Raw genomic sequence first — 19,453 nt, forward strand, 5'->3', positions numbered from 1 at the left:
CTCTACTAACTAGATCTGATAGCTCATTTCCATTACTTAGAACCACGAAAAGCCCTGTTAATTATGTTTACACTATTCAGACTACACAGGTCATGTACTGTCTGCTGCTGTAGTGCAGTATACTATCAACATAAGTAGCTTGTTACTGTGTGGTAGTTTTTAATGGACAACTTTTTGTCTTCTGTTCTGATGATTTGGATACAGATACTTTACTGTTTACCATCTATGCATTAAAGAGACCATGTGATCTTAAGATAAAACTCTCACTAATGCATGTCAATAAGTTTGATATGCCATAGTATTATGATTAGCCCTGATCCTAATAATAATAATAGTAATAATAATGATAATATACAATAATCTTTGTCCAGCCATGTTCAACCTCTGTGGAATTGAGCATGCTTTTGTTTGGCTGTGTTACCAAGCTTGTATGTGGTACTGTTTGTAAAATCATGAAGGCTTCCTGCAAATTGTCCTAGTTTACATACATCTCGCAGTGCATGCTTTACTTTAAATGTTATTTGTGTATCTTGCAGGAACCATAAAACACTTTAACTGTTTAAATAGTAACTTAATACCAGCCTGAGAAACGGTGTTTGACTGTGCTGTCAACCTCTGGTAAGAGGTGTGGTCAGAGGGTTTTTTGCATTCGAAAGTGATGTCATAGTGTACTGACATTTCATCAAGGTGAGAACTTAAACCATTGTTCAGTAGCAACAAGAATTTCAGCTGGTGTTTAGTTGCTCTTTAACAATATAGGCTAATAATAATAACAATAATAATAATAATAAAAAGCAATGCTCCTTGTGAACAGGCTTCTTTGCTGGACTCATCATTTCTGTAGCAATATTTAACAGTCATGTAGGGAGAACTCGGTAGAAGAGGAAGCTATTTCTGTAATAGTCCATAAAGCAATACAACAACCGAGCCATTAAGACATGCTGTAGTGGTGATGTGTGACTTTTGCTTTGAAGGGAAAACCTCTTGCTTCACTGCTGCTCTTTACATCTACACACTTAACCAACAGCTGAATGCAACAGGTTCACATCCATTCTGTGGAACTGGTAAATATTGTTCTGGGCAAGGTAGGAAACATGACATATTACTGCATCAGAGTGAGAGAAACTCTCCCATCCAGTTAAGTGACAGAATATCAATTTGTGAGCATACAGTACCCAGAAAAAAAGGAGAGGGGGAGAGAAAGACAAGGTCGTTACTCAAGAGTGAGAGGTTTTCAAGTCTGTCAGTTTATTCATGGAATTTCAATTTGCTTCACTTGGGACTGAGAGTCGGTTGCAGGATGTCTCCCATACACACTCACACATGTGTGTGCATACTTAGATTCTATCCTGATGTGACCCCGATACATGCATTATGAATGCACATGCAGACAAACTCCTCCTCACTTCCACATTCTTTTATACTTGTCACCTTGTGCTCATCTTTTCATCTCTTCCTGTCTATATGCTTTTCCCCCCTTCCATCTCTGTTCGTCCATCTCACTACATTTGTAATCAAGCAGAGCACTGCCTTGGATACTTCTTTCTCTTCATGATTTTAGTCTGTTTACTGCTTTCCTTCCCTCCGTCCCTCCCCCCTTTCTCCCCTCTCTCTTACAAAGCAGTAGTCAGTGCTGTGCTGTGAGCTTTGCCTCCTCTATCTTCCTCCCTCTCTCTGCTCTCATGCCTTTTCCTATCCCCCCGCTTCTTTTGCATTGTCTCTATATGCTCTTCCTCCTTCCCTCCCTCTCACTCAGTGATAAAGTAATTAATAGAACTTCACATACCAGTTTCACCTCCTCAAACTCCCTCTCTCTTTGCTCTTTCTCTTCCAATCCCTCAGTATCTCCCTCAGTATCTCTTTGTCTTGAAGACATGGCAAAAGCAGAGGGTACTGGTTAATTCATCTGTCTTTAAACTGTCTCTGTATTTATTCAGTCAGCCACACTGTGTGCACACACACCCATACATTTTGGCGTTAAAACAGGTCATACATATTCACAAACACTTGTGCAGCTTAATGGTGAGACACATTAAGGTGACCTTTGTGTTTCTCTGACACAGCATTTAAAGCATGTTTCATGCATGGATTTAATGACAGTGCAGCCACTCAAGATGTAGCAGGCATCAAACACATCATGTGGAATATTCACACACACAAAGCATAGATATTACTATTACTACTATAACCATTTCTAGATAATCAAACCAGACAGACTCTCACAGCCACTGAACCAGACAGGGAGGCAGGTGAACCCACATTTAGCTCCCTGTCTTCATCTGAGTTCAGTTTTCCCTCCCTTTCTCCCTGAATCTTCTTGCGTCTCATCTGTCTTCATCCATGTGTCTTGGTTGGCCCTCATTATGTCATTTAGCACAAACTGTGGTTGTGTGGCTGTCTCTGGTGTAAAAAAGGTATACAACTTTACAACCATAAATATGTGCCTGTGTCTGTTTGTCTCCTGCAACAGTGAGTTTGCACTGCTTATGAGGTGTATATTGATGGCACTTTGTCACTGCCAAGCAGGCTCCTAAATGACTGATCTGTGGATATGCACGTGCTTGTGTGCCTCCATGTCTTTGGTATACATACACATGATAGAGTGATAGTGGTGCGTAGTCATAATACATATATATGTGTTTATATATATAGCAGCTCGGAAGAAGCAATGCTGGATTGATTTCTTGCCTGATTTTTCACACATTACAAGTTTACAAGCTACAACATTTGCTTGCCATTAGCTGTCCTCCATATTTATAGAAAACAGTGTAAAAATATGCTGTGAAAAAAATATGTTAGGTGATCACATTGAGTAGATACAACACAGTACTGGTGTGGCCAACTTTGCTGTTGGTTGAGGAAGATGCTTAGTGATGGCAGCACTCCTCGCCATGGTGCTTTTCTAATCATTTAAATTAGTTGATTCAGCTTTCACAAGACCTTCCTGCTCTCATAGGTGTGTTGTTTGCCTAATTAGACTTCTCCTTGGGAAAGCGGAGGCATGTGGAAATTATGAAATATCTCCAGCACAGCTACAACATAGGTGAATGGTTTTAGTGAAATGCACTGTCAGTCAGAGAACTACAACATGCCCTCTTTTAAAGCATTTTCATTTCAGACCAATATTTAACAATCCATCACCTAGCCTAACCTACCTCGGTACAGGAGAGCAGACTGCAGTGTATCCACATTTTTGTATCAGGGCAGAGCTCTTTTGTGTTTTCAGCTGGGAGAACTCAGTTACTTCTCTCTGTTTTGTTCACTAACTGAAGCCATGAGTGCATGATATGTGCGTATGAGATGTTCAGCTGGAGGTGGGTCAACAGAGCCGTCACATTGAAACTGCCGTCACTTCCCCTTGTAAATGGAGGTTGTAATTTCACAATAGAAGCATAAATGAAAGCTACAAAAATGGTGTTCTCAAACAGAGAAGGAAATGGACCTAATTACTGGCTGGCTTGGCAGGCAGCTGAATTTGAGAAGCAACAACATGCACATTAATTTCACATTAATTTCACAGTAGCTCCATTTCCCTGCCAAGATCACAGTGGAAACACACAAACACTTTTTGGAGTACGTACTCACTTTGAATAAATAAAAAAAAATCAAGCCTGTCACTTAGTTGTTGTGCATGTATCAAGCTAAGTTTGTCTCATTAACATGGCTGATTTTTGTCATCATTAGCCAAAAGCTCAATGTACTGCCATGTCTGTCACGGCATTAAAGCAGATTCTTCCTTTCAAGGTAATCAGCTTTAGCACACCTTAACTAGCTGCAGCAGAATGTCATGAATATGAGCAACAGATGTTTTTTTTTTATTTTTTTTTTATAAAGGATCACAAAATATCACAGGGATTTAATGAGCGGCTCTGATGTAGCAAAGGCAAGATGAAAATGCAGTGAATTCAAGTTAACTTAAAGGCTAATGGTACACTTTACCTACACTGTTGTTCAGCCCTTTAAACCATTTTAAGTCGTACATTTTCTTGACTTAATGTGATTTTTTAGAGCTGTCCAAAAGTGGGCTTCTGGCAGATGATACACAGTAGAAATGTCTTGGCTGACATTTTGGTTTGCTGACTCTTTGGAGAGTGAGGACCCTGGTATAGTAAATCATAAAAACCAGCACACTATGCTGTGGTTGGAGACACATCCACCTACCTGATGGGTTGGCAGACATTTCGTATGCTTAAAAAAACATCAAACATCAAACTCAACAGCATAAGCCCAGTGCTGTCACAATTTACTAGCTGTCAGAAGTTTTGAGATGACTAATTCAGATAAATGGCAGGTTGCCACACAAGCTTTCACAATAATTCCACTATATTTATAGTAAATATCACACCAATTCCATCTCCCTTTCAGGAGGGATGGCAAAAATGATCACAAAGTGACAAATTTTGCCTTTAAATATGAAGTGGCAATTAGTCATTTCATATTCATATTCATCTTGGTCAATGCAGCATATGATTCTAATGAACCCAGTTCAACCCATTATTAAGTCAACTTAATTATAAAGCTTTTATTTCTCCCTATGTTCCACACTGAAAACACAAACATACAGTATCATCAGTGTTTTTGCATATGTTGTTTCCGCTTTCAACAGCATTGCCATAAGATGAATGGTATCAGTGTTGTCAAGTCTCATTAAAAGAAAAAAGTCCATGGTGACCGTCTCTCTGATGTCATTCTGCTTTGCTCTGTCGCAGGCATTGCTCTGGAGAAGGTGTTTGACTACAGTGAATATTGGGAAGTAGCCAGAGGCCTGTATGCTCCATTTGACTGCACCGCCACAATGAAATCTGGCAACGCTGATGTCTATGAGAATGAAATACCAGGAGGACAGTACACCAACCTTCACTTCCAGGTACAGTGAGCTATTCTGGTCCATTTTTATTGTGTTATTTTTTGGTTAGTGATTTGATTCTGAAGCGAAATAATTTTAAATGCATTAGGATGGAGTATTGGAGGTGGTTGGTGCATCTGAGAAGATGTAAACATGGGATTAGCTCAGTGTAACATTACATTTATATTCACTGTTGTTACGTACAATTCCAACTCAATGCACCTATAAAGTGTTTTTGCATTTGTTTGACAGCTTAAGGAGTGTTGGCACAGAAAATATTCAAATATAAATATATATATATATATTTAACCTCCTAAGACCCGAACTCTTGCATGGCGTGCATTTTTAATTTCTCTTTGCTATTTAGGCTGATTGGGACCTGAGAAAAACGATGTCCACATATGAGGACATTAGTTTTAAATTTTGATTACTGAGTGGCAGTATAATATCCTCATCACCAGGCCCTTGTTGATAAAAAGTTAGTATTGTGGTCTAGAGAACCCAAAATGTGAGGTCCACATATGTGGACGCCAGGTCCTAGGAGGATAATATTCAACATTTTCAGAGGTGTACAGTCTTAGTTTTAAAAACATCAATCTACTTATTTTCTCTTACTTCTGATAATGATTATTAATTCTGATGAATTATTGTCTTTACAACAATACAACATTTTCTTTTGTTAGTGTGCTCAAAGATACTGAAGAAACTGAATGAAAATGTTGCTTGAACAACTTATTTTCTGACGGGGTTTTTTATGCTGTATGGCACATTAAGTATGAACAAGAATCAACAGTACGCTGCACACAGTTACTTTCTGAAAACTGTCACAGACTATTTGAAAGAGACTGAATCTACAGTACTTTGCAAAAATATGTGGGTGTACAACCCAAAGCAATGTTGTGACCTGTTTATATCAATAAGAATTAAACTAATGCACTACGGAGCAAATTACAGTTTTCAGTGGATGTCATACTAGCCCATTTGCCCTTTGCTACATGAGCATCTTCACCATGAATTTAAGAGCTATGTGTGTCGCTGCACAAATTATTAAGACAAAGGTTGACAACAAATTGCCCAGAATATGCCTTGACTTTTCCTTAAACAGGAAGTAACAAAAATGTAATTTCACTCTACTAATTCACACTGTTACTTGTTTTTCACTGTGATTGATTGCAGGCTCATAGTATGGGACTGGGAAATAAATTCAAGGAGGTGAAGAAGGCCTACACTGAAGCCAACAAACTACTAGGGGACCTCATTAAGGTGAGACATTAACATAAAACATCACAAATCCCACTTAATTATCATGAGTGTAGCATGTAGAATTTGCACACATTTCTACATTTAATTTATCTAGAGTTATTCATGCCAGAAAATCATGATTTTGACTTGGCAGGAAAGAATATATTCAAAAAATGGTATTATTATCCTATCACACAGAACAGCTTGAATCAGTGATGGTAAAATAAACTGTTATGAATGTTACACAATTGCATGAAAAAAGTCAGGCACGTAGTGTATTTCAAACTTTCTCACTTTCTCAATACATTGTGTCTAAGACAAGTTCAAAAAAAAGATGTGCAGAAAATACAAGTATAACTTTGGCATGTATTTGATATTTCTGCTTTGGCACCTGTCATACTGGTTGCTTCTGCCAAGCTGCCCCTCTTTCTTTGCATGGCTGAGTCAAACAATCCCAGATTAAGTGTGGTACATCCAGCGTTCTGTGCTGTCTGGATTCATTTTAAGCTTCAGTCTGTTTGACCTTCCCTGGCTTCCTTAAGTAACTGGAAGGGAAAGTAAGTTTTTTTTCCCATTTCTTTAACTAGATATTTTTACCCTAACCTGACAAGCACAAAATATTTTATTTTTGTCCTCATACCAAGTAGTTTTAACTGAGCTTCATCTTTTATTTCAGCAGGACAGTCTCATTCAGCACTGATACTGAGTTCTGTTATTTGTATCACCTACTTGTTATGTAAATTTGGGTAGAAACTCCAGTAAACTAGTTTTGGTTTGACTTCCTTAAGGAGGACATTAATCGCAGTCATGGAGAGGGTGCTCTATTGCCAATTCTGCAGTCAACAATTTCATTCTCAGCCTAAATTCACCTCTTGCCTGCCTTTTTTGTTTTTCATTATCTTTCATTAATTCTTTTGGTTTTCTCCCTTCATTATTTACCATCACATCTTAGTAATAGATTCATCCCTCTTTTGTCCTGTTCACACTGGCGCTGTAATTATTTTGTTCTCTCTTTTGCATTCTCTTTCTTTATCAAACCACCCTCTCACTTTTCTTTTTCACCTTTCTTTTTCTCATTCTGTCACTGCTTTACACACATTTATTAGCCAGCCATCTTTTCTTATTTTTCCTCTCTTTCTCGTCAAAGACATGCTTTTCTGGATTCCCCATTACTCTACCTTCTCCCTCTCTCTCTCTATCTGTCTTTCTCTTTTTTTTATTGTGTTTCTGTCTCTCTCTCAATTTTCCTTCTTGGGTCCCCTCTCCCTAATTTTCTTTCCTCCTCTGTTTTCCTCATCAATTCCCCCCGACCTCCTCTACCCTCTCCCCATGCTCTCTATCAATTCAATTAAGACTCGGCAGGCTTCACTGCACAAGCCAATGTTGGCTTAATGTGCCTATGGGTCCTGCTATGCTCTCTGTTGTATCCTGTTAGCTTGACAATGGTTGCGTCTCTCACACTGTTGGCTTGTCGATAAGGGAGGAGGAGTGTGCTTGTCAGATATAGATATAAAGAAGACACATCACACACTGCACTGTCAGTAAGGAGAGCAACCAAGGTATATACATTGACTGTGATCTCCCACACTCACATTCACGCACACACACACACACACACACACACACACACACACACACACACACACACACACACACACACACACACACACACAGCACTGCAAAGCCATATCTCTGATACTCAGAGCTGTGGGTGAAGGATTGTGCTTGTCAGTGGACTTAATTTCAGACAACTTTACACCAAATGGATAAAATATTAGGAATATTTACAGGAATGTTTTTGTTGAGTACACTGCACCTCCTCACTATCAAAAAGACAAACAACTCTCATTATGTCAGATTTTTAAAAAAGTTGTAACCTTTAATCATCAAATCATTTGCATGCAAGTGATTTGCATTTAAGTGATTGCTCACTTTCACAAGCTTATTAATTCTTGTTTGTTTTTTAGCAACGGTGTCCTGAATTATTAATATTTTATCAAATCATCATAAACCTAACTGTTTGTAGCTTAATGTTAATTCCAGATGTGCAGTCGAGTATAATCATTACATTGCTCGCTGAGCACACAGTGCAAATTCACAAAATCTGCCTAAATCCATGGACTTGATTTACAATTATAAAGGACCTCTGCTCAGCAAAATGAAGGGGTATAAAATATCCTCAGCGTTAATACTGTTTTGAATAGTCTGTTGAGAAAGTTGGAGGTCAGATCAAATGTCTGTACTGTACAGCAGCTGGGAGTATGATCAGTGGCAGTAGATATTTCCCACCATGCTAGGTAAATGGCATATATTTAACGGATGTGAAAGGTTATTTGTTGTTACCCAAAAATGTAAAACGCTATTGAAAGAGAACTATTTACTGAGAGCATTTATTGATCTGAGAGACGGCAGTTTGGGCAGTAAGTCAAGCACAGGTTAGGATCTACTGTATGTGTGAAGAGGTCCATTCAATTTATGTGATTCACAAAGGAGAAAATGGACTGAGGTGCAGAACAGACGAGAAAGGGTGTGGGTATTATCAGGATGCTGTCTTCAATTGAAGTACACTTCATATCGACTCAGTATCTCTAAAATAGAGAGAGCCTGACTTCTTTTCAAAGTGGCCTCTTAAGGCTGAGATGATTGTAGTTCTACACAGCCTCTTTGTTTTGTGAGGTATTTTAAATTTTAAATTGAAGCTTTTCTTCAAAGTAAATGTGGATCACATCTTCCACTGGCCTGCCTGAAATGTTTTTCAGCCTTTATATGATTGAACATTGTCTAACTTACTCTCATCTTGAATATTTTATTGTGTTATTAGTGTTAGGCTGCATTTTTTCCCCCATCAGTGATCTCTGGTTAAAATAGATGAGTGTGGTGAATGTTCACTGGAAGAGGGGAATGCTAAATTGAAAGGAAAAAAAAAACAGAGTGTGTTTCTGTTGAAGAAGCTTTGAAAATGGAGACAGAACAACTGATACAGATGAGTGGTGAGCAACTGGAGAACAGCCAGGGAGAGGATGTTTTTGCCTCCTCACAGAGATGTTCTGTAACATGTCATCATGTATTATGCACTCCTTGGCTGATGCACACCTGCCAGTCGCTTTTCTCCTCATCATCCTCCTGGTCACGTAGTGGTGCCCTTGTTCAGCCCACAGTGTTGTAACATCACTTGAACAGTATGACGTCAAAGCTGACAAACCCCCTTTGTCAGAAGATGATAGTAATGAGTCATCACTACTATTTCTAAAGCTACTCATTATTTTTGCGTGAGGGAATATTTGCTGAAGCAACAGAAAAAATCATGTAAAACATACATGAACAGATCCTACAGGCACTGTTTTAATAATGTAATCGCTGACAATTGTAATGACGCAGTAGTGTGTGTGTGTGTGTGTGTTTCATTTTTAAGTACACAAGTCCACAATATCGTATATATTACAGTAAAGTGTTTGATTAATTGGCTAATATATTATCAGTTATTGTACAGATTTTTTTTTTTAAACTGATCGATCGTTAGCAGAGGTGGACGAAGCACACAGCTCCATTACCGGAGTCAAAGTATAGATATTCCGCATGGCAGTGTGTGTGTTGTGTGGTGTGTATTCATGCATGTGTCAACAGGAATTGCGGTAGATGCAGTTTCCACAGGAAAAAACAACAAAAAAACAATCAACTTAGTTCCAGACCTCTTTCTTTTAACAGCCATCGTTGGGCCACTGTCTAAAAATGCAGTGAGCACAACATGACTGACAGTGTAGGAGTTGGCTCTGATTGGTTTTTCTCCAATTCTGTGTAATGTAAAAGTACAATATTTGTCTTTTAAGTGTAAAAACTCCATCACAACTACACAAAGCCCATGATGACATCTTTAAAGGAATATATAAAGGAAATACGATCTCTCTCAGCAGAGACTCTAGAAAGTAACTGTTGTCGGCTCTCATAACCTCCTTTGAAAGCACAATTTGTCACACTGTTTTTTGAACAGATTAAACAAACAAGATATAACATGTTTATGTGCTTAGATGTCCTTGTAGGAGGATGTTGTTACCCTTGGACAGAGGCAGGCTAAGCTAAGTTAACTGTCTGTTAGCTGTAGCTTTATCTTTACTGTTCAGACATGCGAATGGTATCAATCTGCTCATTTAAATCTTGGTAAGAAAATGATTTTGAATATTCCCTCAATATGTTACACTATTCATTTACATGTCTTCTTTAGTCTGACCAACAATCAAAAACAAAAACATATTCAGTTTAACTTCACAGAAGACTAAGAAAACCAGAAAATGTTCACATGTGAGAGGCTGGAAACGTACTCAGTTAATCCATTATTGGTCTCAGCTCTGTTTAATCACAATGTAACAGTCTAATCTTGAAGAGCCAGAGTAGTTTATTTACTCAAAGTCCTGAAACTGTCACTGACTAGCACACAGCCAGAACTAAAGTTTTCTGACTCTCCAATGCCTCCTTCCACTCCTCCTTTGCTTTTAACATACATTCCTATTCCTGTCTCCTTCCCCTTTTCTTTCTCGCTCAGCTACATCTGTCACAACATGAGCTTGTCAATATAAGAAGGGCAAGTTGTATATGTATTTGTGTGTGTGTGTGTGTGTGTGTGTGTGTTTGTGTTCTGTCTTCCTCTCTTACCTCACTTATTCTGTCACTTTCCTTTTGCAATTACAGGCACGTATTCACTCACCTCCACACTGTTAAAACACAAACACACACTCAGTCTCTCTTACTTCAAGGTGGAGCGACTCCTTGTATTGCCTGTGGGGCTGCAGATGTCTATTGCTTTTGTCTGTTTTCCTCTGTCTCTCCTCCCCTCGGTTCATCGGCCTATCCTTTTCTTTCTCCCCTTCTCTTACTCTTCCTGTCACTCTCTTCTTCACCCTGTCTGCCAGTCTCTCCCTCTCCACTTTCATTCCATTTCATCTCCTTCTTCATCGCTCCCTCCCACTTTCCTCATTTCAATTAGACTTCCTTCATGTATCCCTAATCTCCCTATCGTTCCTCCACTCCTCCTCTCCCTCTCGGAGTCTCTCCTCTCGTTATCACTCCTCTCTCCTGTCTCCTCCTCTCCTGACAGGTACCATTCTTCACTCTGCTCCCGGTTTGGCTGGCTAGCATTATTTTGTGTGCGCGTGTGTGTGTGTTGTATTTGCCCTCTCTCCATAACACTCTCATACAGATGCACACACGCTGTTCTGGGTGATATAATCCTTTTGCCCATTAGGGGAGTTCAGGTTTGGATAGAGTTACATTTCAAAGCAAATTTGACCAAAGTACACAGACACATGACACACAAGCATACAAACAGATGCAAAATAACTGCCATACAATCTTACACACACACACACGCCCCAGTAGCTGATTTCTGCTGCCAGCAGTGTGGAGTGACGCAGGACCACTTAGTGAGAACTGTACATTAGTGAAAGTGAGAAGATGGACAGAAGGAGTAGCAGCGTGAGAGAGAAAAGGGACACAGAGGTAGTAAGAATAGAAAGGTCTTATGTATCAAATGCGATGAATAGCGTTTTGAAGATCTGCATAAGGATACAAGAGAACAGACATGGACAGATCAGAGGGCTGAATGCTGCTGCATGGTGAGGGGAAGAAACAGTGTTTCTCAAAGCAGTAAGGTATGACATGTTTCCAGGAGATTTACTATAGACATTCATGGTCCCAAGAGGATGAATCCTTATGACTTTGGTGACTCCCTGACTTTTCTTCTTGCGCCAATAGTAGGGTGACATTTGCGGCTCAGATTGAAATCTAGCAATTCTCTGACTTTTCACGTAATGCCCTCATCAGCTAAATATTTCTGTTCTGTACTTTTAAATACCTTTAAAACTAACAACATTCCCATCAGCCTCAAATGTACTTTCTGCCAACTACTACTTTGCTCTGGCAAAAACACTAATATTTGAATGACAACCAGTGTGACATATTTTTAAAAATACTTCATTCCTAATTGTTCAGTATGAATAGACTGTATTCATCACACCCCTCATCTTGTACATCTTTGCTCACCCAACACTATGTGATAGCATGAAATTGTCTTGTTTATTCATAAATTTAGATTAACTATATAATACTTCATCTCTCAACATTTTCATCCTCACCAGATTAACCCTTTTGTTATAGTTTACAAAAGAAACCTTTTTTTGTCACCACTCTTTGGCCAATTCTGAATTTTACTTCAGCATGACTGCCAAACATCAAACACATATTTTGGACCTTAACTTTTATCTGACAGTTCCATCAGTGGTTTCCTTCATAACAAAGTAGCGTGGATATATATTTTGTTTTATTTGTTATAAAATGTGGTTTCTGACTTGAGATAGAATAACAACTGGCCCTCAGAGGTTCCCAAAAAAGATTACTTATATCACTCCAGTCAAAAGCTAAACTTCCCCTTTAAAATATGATTACATCCTTAACAGTGTACTCTGTATATAAAAGACAGATATGAACTACTGACATAATGACATTATCATATCTGTTAGACTAAGGGGGCTCTGCAGTGAATAGTTAAGAGTCTGAGCTCAGCTTCACACAGGAACAGAGGAAATCATATTTTTCTAACCCTGCATGGCCAGGATGTGATTTACCCCACCTCGTCTTAAAATATAGAAAAGCTCACACATCATATGTAGCTCACACACAGTTGGAATAAGATTTCCTTTTCCTGTGTGTGAGGCATCCAGAGAGAGTTGCAGGAGGGTGATTCATCAACGGAGATTGATAATGGGAGTAACACTCCTGATGTTGCTGTGGATCACGAAAAAAAAGAAATATCCGGCAGATGGACAGAGGAAAAGAGGGATGGGAAACAGGTGATCCATGAGGAAAGAGTAAAAAGTCAACATCTTGGCTTTTACTTTGAAGACTGAAGATAGCAGTTAAGTGGGTTAGAGTGGGACGAAGTAAGAAGGATGGTTCATGAAGTAATAAAGAGAAGAGTAACAGTTCTTAACTTTGCAGCGGAAAGGATGAGAGGACTGGACTCTGGAGACAGAAAGAAAGAGGAAACAATAGAAAAAGAGAGGACGAGGTGAAGGTAAAGGAGGGATGCATACGCATGCTGCTTTTTTTGTGTGTTTTAGATATATTTCAGAACTCTGCAGTAAGCTTTTGTTCCACAGCTATACCAAGTTAATGGCCTCTCCAGGGATTTTAGCAGCCCATTCAAATCTCTTAAGCTTCTCTGTAAACAGTCATTCTGTTAAAGCAATTTATCATTATCTTCTCTGTTCATGAACCCAATCAAACTGAGCTTTAGGTGTTGCAGAAAGGAAGTATTGAAGGCAAGTGCACACTTGTTTCTATTGCTATCAGGAGGCGTTTCTTCTCTTGTATCTTGCTGCGAATGCACTGATTTACTTGCAAGGATGATTTTAAAATTTGCCAATTGGTTGCGAACTTTAACAGGCCTCCTGGGCTGGTTTTGAAGAGATATAGCTCATCACTGGAGAATTATTTGCTGTGACACCATTTTCAAATAACGAGTGCCAGAACAACTAGAATATATGGCCCTGATCTGTCTCATGAACGTCCAAATAGAGTTACACAGTGGGAAGAGCTATTTCAGGTGCTTCTAGTCCCAGAAGTAAAAGTCCTCTTTGTTCTCTCCATAGACAATGTGAGGTGACTCACAGTTGGAGTGTTTCTACGGGTTGGATGGTTATGAAATTCTCCCCGTTAAATAATCAGTGCAGAAAATTATTATAAAAAATTTAAGGTACAAGCCTGTGTAGAAAAATATTCAAGATGAGAAGTTAACCAAGACTCCCAAGGTATATTTCAGCAAGAAACATTCAATCATTGATCTTAAAATTAAGCAGGTGGAGGCTGAAGATTACAGTGTAGAGAAAACTGAAACATAATCTGCTTTTTAATTCAGTTGGATAAATTTTCGATGAATGCAGTATTGAATGAAAGTATGAATGCAGCATTGTGTTTTGTTCTGGCTACTGCTCTGATCCCCGCCTCTGACTGACGACTTCTCCATAGCAACGGTGGCCAAGGATCAGTGGTATTGTAGTATTTAGACCTGCCATGTCAAGGTGACTGAAAAAAATCTAAATGTCCCGCCAATACAATACAGCACAAAATCAGATTTTCAGGCTTTCACTACAGAAAAAATCATAAACCATTCTAACCATTCAAATCTGAGTAAATACTAATTAAATATTCCATATAGCCAGAAAAATGTAAACACATCAAAATTACAAAACCATTTCAATTTCTAATCATCTGCACACTAGAATATTGCAGGGTTTTGCTGAGACATTTCATGGAAAATTTAGACGCTTAAATCGTCATCATACAGTAGAAAAGAAAATGGGACTCGCTCTCCACTCTTCCAAATCACACAGCTCACACAGTCTCTTTTCCTCCATTATATTGTTGAATCTGCCAACATCAATAGCCAGTGAAAGAATATTGGCTCTTAACTGTGCAATTAAGACCGCTGGCTACCAGATAAGCGAGATGTAACATATGATTTAGGGCCTAGATTCTGTTTGATATGCATATATGTACTCAATTTTTTTTTTGCTTTGACAAAAGATCATTTTAAACCATTTTCCTTTTTAAATTCCGATAAAAGCTGATTAGGGTTAACATTTCAACACACACCCAAACACACATACTGGGTGGATTATTCTGAAAGAAGGTAAATTGAGTACAAATTTATAACAGAAAGCATGCCTTGCAAAACAGGAGAATAGAGTTTGAAAGATGTTGGCATTTACCGTGCAGGGAAGAGCTAACAAAACGCAGTTTGCATTATAGGAGGTGTAGGAGCCAGTGTTTTTGAAGGTTGACCTATACAAGGAGGACTACAAGTCAGGATAACTGGGCCTTGTGGAAGTACAATGATATAATGATATACTATATATAGAATATGCTTAGTATGCAGCTTATCTAAATTGTAGCATTCTATCATTAATACTGCTGTGTTTGCACTGATGGCATTTGCTATCTACAACAGGTTGGAAAGATGATTGGTAGTCCTGTCATCTCCAGAGACTAAAGGCACTTACACACACACGCACACTCTTACACGCACTCAAGTTATACTGTGCCTGTTCAAAGACTAAAGTGATCCCAGGAGTTCAGCTAGCCTCACAAGCACCCAACCCCCAGGAGGGCTGTGGTAATCCCAGAACTGCATTTGTGCATGAGCCCATTCATATATTTCATGTCTCACTCTGGATAATTTGGCATCATATCTCTTAGAAACACACCAAGTGTCAAGTTATTTTGTCAGGTAATTCTTTGGGGAATGTCAAGTTGATCTATATTTGTTCACCTATTCTCTCTTTTTTTCTCTCTGCCATCTCATAGCACTACAGTGCCACAGAAATAGGCATCTCAAAGTGTGGGCCTACTCTTTGTTCTCTGCAGTCCTTAAGATGTCAGTGCTGAAGTTTATAGCTCCCCACATATGTGTGTGGCTCAAACACAGGACAGTGGCCCTCTGCTGGTGGGTCCCAAATAAGAGAGAAGGTTTAAATTTGAAAGATGTTGGGTCTTTAGGAGAGTGACACAAAGTTATCAAATTTTTTCACCTCCCTCTTTCTCTTATTAATAAAACCTGATGAACAGAGCATGAGTACAAAGTTACTCAAAGTTTTTTATTGTTGGTGGGTCACATTAATTGACCCCTCTCCCTGAGTACTAAATGGAAGTGAACTGGAATTCTTAAATCTGGTTTCCATTTATTACAGTACAAGAGTAATGTGTGCAATTGATATTTGCATCAGTGTCCTGTTTGCAGTCAAAAAAGACTCCACTTATCACCATTATGCTAATAAGGATCTCCATTATCATAATGATATGCCATTATAAATAATGAAAGAATGAATACATGTGACTTAAATGAATGTTTTCCCTGCTCTTTGTTCTTCCCTCTTCATTTTCAGGTTTATTCTGTTTCCTCAGAGAAGACTGTGTAGTTTTGTTCATGGATGCCAAATCAAATGATTAAAGAGACCGTATAGGTGTAAACATCTTTTCATTTCTCATTTTGCTCTCCCAGCCCTCTCTTTTCTCCGGGTCAGTGGGTACTTAATCTTCGTCGACAGCATATTCAGTTAAAAAAAGACTGTGTCGCCACTTTTCTCTTTTGTTGAAATCATTTTGGATGTGCATTCTTACCTGCGTACCTGACAGGAAACTACACAGCAGGACTGGGTGCAGCTTGACAAACAATTGCAACAACTTCTAGTTTTGTAGGGAAAAAACTAAAAGCAAGATTACACCATGGGAAACTGTAATATTATCCTGATAGATTCTCTGTGTGAGTTTCCCTGATGTTTGTCAGATTAAAAAAGCAGTGGTCACATACCAGAGAGAAATAATTACCTCTACCTTGTTTTAAACAAACTGAGATATCGTGTGCAAAAGCTGTACTAATACATTGTGCTCAGCCTGTGGTGAAATAGAAATACCTCACTGAGGGCTACACAGAGCTGAGATTAGCTCTTCTCTTCATCCTCCACTTCCTTTCTTTTCCTAAACAAAGTAAGGGATTCAATATTACCACTGCAAGATAAGTTTGATACACAGTTCTTTTTATTTCCTCTCTCAGGTGACTCCATCCTCAAAGATCGTGGGTGACTTGGCCCAGTTCATGGTGCAGAACAACCTGACCAGGGCAGAAGTGGAGGAGAGGGCCGACGAGTTATCCTTCCCCCTGTCTGTGGTTGAGTTCCTGCAGGGGTTCATTGGGATACCACATGGAGGATTCCCTGAGCCATTCAGATCTAAGGTAGTGTAGTTTTCCTGTACACACACGCAGTACATCAAACCTTTTCCTTCAGTGTTTTAATTTCTCTCAGAGACTTCAAATTATTCCCACTGAAGAGTTCATGAACATGAATTAAAATTTAAAGGCCGTTTAGAGGAAATGTAACATCTACACCTGTTTCAATCAGGAAAGACACAAATTAACACAAATGAATAAACTTTATTTAATAAAGACTTTGGTGTTGACCCCGTTGATGAAAGAGATGTATAGGGATAGAGCAAGTAGGAGTAGGAGCCAATCTGAGATCCCCCTGAGGGAGCCTTAGGCAAGGCCTTGACACTCGTAATGGAAGCTGCAATGAGTGTCAAGAGAGAGACAACAGAGGTAAGGTGGTTTAAATGTTTTTTCATTGGATGAAAGGAAAACCTACACACAGATCCCAGTGAAATCATTGGATAATATCAGAGAAGTGTGATGATGAGATGAGACTGTCTGACATTTGTCTTCCTTGGTCTTAAAAGTGTCACTTAGGTAAATACACAGCTGTATAGACTACAACACTTGTCCTTTTTATGAACCAACACATTACACAAACACATGCAGGAGAGCCAATTTAAAAGCATGTGTGTACACACAAGTGCCATACACACACACAAATTCTGTCACATGCTTGGTTACATCTGACAGTTATGAGTCCCCACGAGGAAGTTAAAAATGGTGAAGAAAAGCGTGATATTGTTCTGTCCTCTCATCTCCTGAGTTTCTTTACCTCTGTCTACCTCTCTTGTGTCCTCTTTCATTACTGCAAACAGCAAGGGACACAATCTCTGCGCATCAGGGGCCAACAGCTTTAAGTCTCCTTGGGAGAGTCACATGAACACACACACATGCATGAATAAAGGCAAATTTGTCACACTCTTCCAAATCCCTGTTGACACATTGGCATACCTGACACTTCCCAAAAAAATCAGAATGTAGTTTTTATTATAAAAAAAGAAGATAAACTAGTAGAACTGTTTTTTCCCCACTAAAATCTGCAGATGCTGAGTGTTTCATCATGTATTTTCATTGAGCTGGCTGGCACTTAAAATGTGAAATATCTGGTGTGATACCATGTCTGCACTTTTTAACAACAGACTCATTAGGTCACCTAGTGTGGCTGAGAGTTTGTGAGTGTGTATGCACTCGTGCAGCTCCAGCACATCTGTAAACATTTTTGCAGAGCCTGAAATGTTTCTGCCAAAGCTAAAAGATAATTAAAATAGAATTAGTCATCTTTTTTATGCCTATTTTTGATGAACATCGATTAAATTAATTTTTTCCATTAGTGTCAGTGTAATCTTTATTGTTAGCTTTTTGTAAAAATCATTGCTAAATTGTAATTTTATGAACCGATCTATCCATTTATTTGTGAATTAATTTGTCTCTCTAGTTACTCCCTCTTTGTTTACCTCTCTGTGAAACAAACCTCTGTCGTCCTGTCACCCTTATCATCAAGTTGTCCTTTCTCCCGTCTCCACTGGCGTACAGTTGGAGGATTGTATGATCAAAAGTTTTTCATTTAGCTTCCCAGGCAGCTCCACTGTTGACAGTCTGGGGGATTTTTCAGTTTTGACACACACTCTCCAACCTATCACCCTCTACCTCTCTATTAGTGTCTCTCAATCTGTCTTATATTTCTCAAAACATGTGGCAAGGGAGTCATTGCTGTTAAACAAACAAGATGGGGGACATCTTCAGTGTTCATTCAAAGATTTGCATTTTTATTTTCTATTCTCAGTCAGCACTGGAATACTTTATGCTGAGATAGACTGGCCATTCTTTAGCATACATGAATGCAAAAGTTCACATTTTGGGCCAGTTTTTCTTCCATTACCCTCTATGTATCGTAGAGGGGAATATTTGCAATCCAACTCTTTGCTTTTGCACAATGCATTTTACATGAGGCTCAGCCAGCTTGCACCATTCATTAAGCATTTAAACAATGTGTCAAAGCTGTAGCTTGCTTTATAGTGTTCAGAGTAAATCCTCAATGCTTACTTTATGTAGTAAATGCTGCCAATTTCTCATCTCAGCCACAAAAGTCAGAGTATTCCTCTAAATCTCCCCTACAGATATTCATACCATGACAACAATAACAATCCACCCTCAATGTTTAATGCACAAACACCAGGAGGCTTCCTCACACACAGCTTACTGAAGAATTGACTCACCATCCCACTGATTCAGTTAAATTCAGAGTTCAGCTTTGCTACAAACCATTTTTCCTTTCCTTTCACAGTGTTTGCATTTGTGTGCCCGTGTTTATGTGAAAGCTGCAAGTTTGAGATAAATCTGATAAATGTTACTGTCACTCACACCATATCTTGTGGTACAGTTGGAGTATAAATCCAATTGGAGTAAAACTTATATAAGTTAAAGTAAAAATTGTTTAAAGGGAAGAAAGTGGAATATTATTGAATGAAATTATTTCCTAAAACAGCTAGAGCTACATTGGTAGTGGTGGCATGCTTCATGACAACTAACTGGAGGCAATACTTAATTGCATCTGTTCATCTTGTGTTTATTCGGCTGTTATTAGAAGTTCTAGTTTGACTAGTGTATTA

At 38.8% G+C, this 19,453-nt stretch overlaps 1 protein-coding gene across 1 annotated transcript in view; it reads left to right on the forward strand.

Annotated features, from left to right (window-relative positions):
- Positions 1-19,453, forward strand: part of LOC130164121 (pyruvate carboxylase, mitochondrial-like) — a 293,836-nt gene that overhangs the window by 245,137 nt on the left and 29,246 nt on the right. The window contains exons 20-22 of the mRNA XM_056368580.1: positions 4,710-4,867; positions 6,023-6,109; positions 16,689-16,868. Of these exons, the coding sequence (XP_056224555.1) occupies positions 4,710-4,867; positions 6,023-6,109; positions 16,689-16,868 (425 nt within the window). The remainder of the gene's footprint in view (positions 1-4,709; positions 4,868-6,022; positions 6,110-16,688; positions 16,869-19,453) is intronic.

The sequence above is a fragment of the Seriola aureovittata genome, chromosome 23 (assembly GCF_021018895.1).
Source record: "Seriola aureovittata isolate HTS-2021-v1 ecotype China chromosome 23, ASM2101889v1, whole genome shotgun sequence".
In the NCBI taxonomy this organism is placed as follows: domain Eukaryota; kingdom Metazoa; phylum Chordata; class Actinopteri; order Carangiformes; family Carangidae; genus Seriola; species Seriola aureovittata.